Source organism: Seriola lalandi, unplaced genomic scaffold (assembly GCF_002814215.2).
Source record: "Seriola lalandi dorsalis isolate HSWRI2012SDOR001 ecotype SW California unplaced genomic scaffold, Sedor1 jcf7180002054351, whole genome shotgun sequence".
Lineage (NCBI taxonomy): Eukaryota > Metazoa > Chordata > Actinopteri > Carangiformes > Carangidae > Seriola > Seriola lalandi.
Window position 1 is genome coordinate 4,679 of NW_019524904.1, and position 4,318 is coordinate 8,996.

Sequence of the window (4,318 nt, forward strand, 5' to 3'; positions counted from 1 at the left end):
AAATTATTACTGGCATTATGAAGACTGATCTGCCTCCATCACCAAAGGTCAGCTTTGAGTGAGAAAAAGCAGCCAGTTTTGCAAAGAAAGCCCAGAGTTCATTGTGTCATGTTTAGCATCAAAGCAGCGGCAGCCAGCCTGGCTTATATAATATAACAATTCACCTTCCAGCACCGCTAATTAAAACATATCTCTTTAGTTTAATCCACTGAAGTGTAAAAACACATAAGTTGTGGTATCATGGGGATTAGGTGCCGCACGGCTTGGCAAGGAGCCATAGCTAAGTTGAACAAATTGTCTGCTGTTTTCAGCCAGACAGCTTCATATTTACCATAAAGACATGAGAGCTTATAAACATATTTCCCAAAATGGTGGCCTGTTTCTTTAAACCTGCATTTGATTTTCAAGATACCCTAAATGTAGCCTGCCCGTGATGTTCCTTACACCTAAAATGCTCCATAGAGCGAAGGGGAACTCAAAAGTAAGATGGTAATAACCTGTGGTTTCGTCACTACAAACAACACCTTTCACATATTTGGGATTAGTTGAACATTTGTCAGTATAAAAGCTTCTTGGTCACAGCTTCTTTAAAGATACGCCAGAGGATCAGAATCTGAATTACACAATCTGAGACGTGCAGTTTATGAGAAGTGCCACAGTGTTAGCTGCAATATGTGGAGAAATTCATCAAGGATGAGCAACACTAACCACACTCATATGTGGGCTGTGGTTACACGTATACAACAGCTCCACCCGACATCAGATCCACCTTTCAGTGCGTATCTAAGGGTAGTTACACAGTATAAATATGTCTGATAACCAGCTGGAAATGAACACTTGAGACATTAAAAGCAGACGACTGACTTCTCTGTTAACTTGTTAACTCTGTTAACGGACCTTGAGACGATGACTAACATGCCTGGAGGATTCACTGACCCAATGGATGCCACTGAGGAAATCCAGAAGATTTGTGATCAGGTGAGCTTCAGTCTATTTTCGTTTTTCACAACCTCTCACACGATTCTGAGGTCTGCATTTAACTCTGGATTTACATCAATTTTTATTTCCTTCACACACAGGTGAAGGGCGAAGTACAGAAAAACACAAAGAAGGTTTATGAGGAATTCAGAGCAGTTAAATACACCAGCCAAGTTGTAAATGGAACAAACTACCTGATCAAGGTAATTAATGTTGTGATATTATTTGTTTCAAAGTAAAGAAAGAAAGTCTCAGGTGTACGGATATGGACTAAATTAATTGTGGCATCCAGGTGAACTTTTAAATGGTAGAAGATCCTCAATGTTTCTGTCATTTTTACTCTCTCTTCCCTGCAGGTTCATGTAGGAGGGCACATTTACCTTCACCTGAAAGTTTACCAAAGCCGTCCATATGATGGAGGAGAAGTCGTGCTGACCAGCGTACATGACGACAAAGACGATACCATTGTACATTTGTAATGTGATCACACTGCCTGTTTCAACTGCTGCAGCCTCATAACAACATACTCTGCTCCTTTATCCTTAAAGAATTATACACAATAAAATTCTTGTACAATAATGTTATAGAGTTTCTTTTCTAAAGTGTTAATGCATATGCAGCATAAGATGATACTCAAAAGTTGATAGCAGTATTTTAGAAATAAATAATAAAGAATGTATCAAAAAAAAAAAGAAAAAAGACAGAGATTCAAATGTTGCTTTTCTTCTCTGAAGCCTAATCTCAGAAATATTTTCCGGTCAGTCTTTGGCTGCACAAATTATTAGAAAAAAAGATAGAGAACCTAATTTTGAGTAAGATATTTTTGCAGATGGCCGAAAAAGTTAGTGGCAGTTTTCACAACGTGTCGGGCATGAAAATGTAATTTTCTGTTGATGAGGCCTTTGTAAAGGACGGGGCCCAACAAGGTGTGTGGAGAGGAACAGACTCTTCCCTGATGTCCTCACAAGAGACCACTGGATGACAAATGCTGCAGGAAACTTTTAACAAGAACCAAGAGAAGCGAGCATGTTGCCCTTATTTAAAATAGTTTGATTTTGAATACAAAGCATAAAGTATGATCAACTCATAAAGTGTAATGCAATATAACTGAATACCCACGCATGTATACCCAGATCTGAATCTAAATATGTCATATCAAAAGTAACAAAGTCTTACCTCTCTATAAATGGCAGTCACTATCACACTACAGAAATGACAGTGGTGTGGATATGGAGGTGCTGGAACCAGCATGTTTGGTGTGCCGAGCTGGGAGCGTGCTGCAAAAGGTGAAGGGGAGATAACAGTTAGAGATGAGAGAATTTACATTTGAGATTCATTTATTGTTCTACTGCAATAGAGATCATAGAGACGTATTGTAGGATCCATTTCACTCCAAACTGATTGGTCTATTTCTGGCTAATAGACCTCGAACTTCCGGCCTTGACTCATGCTCCGGTTCAGGAGGTGGCGCTAATGCAGCAAAGAGTTCATTATCAGCGGCCATGAAAATCCACAGAAGAAGAAGTTACCCGCCTCTGCTCTGTCTTCTTTCACGTCCTCAGACAGGGTTTGAATTGCTGTGAAGCTCAGAGTGATCATCATTGACTTAACGTCGACCAGATAGTAAACATGAGTGGAAGAGGCAAAGGAGGAAAGGGACTCGGTAAAGGAGGCGCCAAGCGTCACCGTAAAGTTCTCCGTGATAACATCCAGGGAATCACTAAGCCCGCCATCCGCCGTCTGGCTCGCCGTGGCGGAGTCAAGCGTATCTCCGGTCTCATCTACGAGGAGACCCGCGGTGTGCTCAAGGTCTTCCTGGAGAACGTCATCCGTGACGCCGTCACCTACACCGAGCACGCCAAGAGGAAGACTGTGACCGCCATGGACGTGGTGTATGCTCTCAAGAGACAGGGCCGCACTCTGTACGGCTTCGGCGGTTAAACTCTCCAACCACCAACATCTAAACAACCCAAAGGCTCTTTTAAGAGCCAAACACTGAGTCACAAAGAGCTTTATCCTCCTCACAGCACACCACAGGCTTATGAATTAATTGACAAATGTTTATAACAGCAAGCATAGCGCATGGAGCTGAATTAATGTGAATGGCGGACTTATGTTATTTAAACAACCTTCTCCTGCAGAGCTCAGAAAGCACGTGCTTCAATCATGACTGTCTCTGTCCATCAGTCTGTCCCACAATATAACTCATGATACATGCAACAGTTCAGCTGTTGGATGGCATCTTTTCTTCTAGTAGACCAGCAGTACATGATGGTATAATTAGTTATACATAAGTCATTATTTAGTTACATTCTTTTGTTCTATTGTTACATAATTACACCTTTAATTATAGTTTATTTATTGTTATCACAAATGAGCTAAGGGATATTATCTATCTATCTATCTATCTATTAACACCATGAAACCACGGCTCACATATCAGCCAGACACTTCTAAGGCTCTTTGAAAGGTTTTATATATATATATATATATATATATATTATATAACTAACGTGTTATTTGCTGTTAGTTGGGTTTTTTTCTAAGCCCCCCCCATATTAAAATCTGCTCTGATCTATACATTAATGCTGATGTTCTGTAATAACATCTTCATAGGCCAATTTTATAAATAAAGTATCTATGTATATATGTATATTGATTTGTCTCATCTGTTTCATCAACCCAGAAAACTTTTCAAGAATGGTGGGAATTATATTTTTTACAAAGGCAGATTTTAACCTGCTGCAAAGCTTTTGTTGGTTGGATGAAGACTATCTGATTGGAAGGGAAGTTAGTGTGTTTGTTGTGTTTTTGAAGATGTTAACAAATATTAGTATCTTTAGATTTCCTTAACATTCAGTTTATTTCGATAATTTATTTCATTACAATCTTTGTTACAAATTGTCAAGCCCAGTATTTTTATTTATTGTTCAACATATAGATTAATATTTAATCTGTATCAAGACAGGTTAAATACAATCTATTGTTTTTGTGATTGTATTTTGCAACTGAAGCTTATTGTTCATACTGATCTAATGATTAATTAAAATGTCAATTTCTCACAAGGTAACCACATATTTTCTTCCTTTTATCTGCTCAAACTGGCTCAAGACTGCAGACTACTTTAACAAGAAAGGTTACCATTGAAACACAACCCCCACCTCCAGCCCAATGTGTAGTTTAACCAATCACAGGAAGGGGACCACACAGTCTCATTTGCATGGAGCCTGCATAACAAGAGTCTCTGCTTCCTTCAACGATTCATCCGTTTCTGTGAAGTAGAAACCAACCAAAATGCCTGAACCCGCAAAGTCTGCGCCCAAGAAGGGCTCCAAGAAAG

The 4,318-nt window shown here is 39.3% G+C and overlaps 2 protein-coding genes across 2 annotated transcripts; both read left to right on the top strand.

Annotated features, from left to right (window-relative positions):
* The first annotated feature begins 785 nt into the window (after nt 1-785).
* LOC111656248 (cystatin-A1-like) lies at nt 786-1,557 on the top strand. The gene is made up of 3 exons (XM_023407897.2): nt 786-978; nt 1,080-1,181; nt 1,335-1,557. Exons 1-3 carry the CDS (start codon nt 907-909, stop codon nt 1,455-1,457), a joined length of 297 nt encoding a protein of 98 aa, XP_023263665.1. The 5' UTR covers nt 786-906; the 3' UTR covers nt 1,458-1,557.
* A 1,039-nt stretch (nt 1,558-2,596) lies between these two features.
* Nucleotides 2,597-2,963, top strand: LOC111656247 (histone H4). Its single transcript, XM_023407896.2, has one exon. The coding sequence runs from the start codon at nt 2,608-2,610 to the stop codon at nt 2,917-2,919; it is 312 nt and encodes a 103-aa protein (XP_023263664.1). The 5' UTR covers nt 2,597-2,607; the 3' UTR covers nt 2,920-2,963.
* The last annotated feature ends 1,355 nt before the right edge of the window (nt 2,964-4,318 follow it).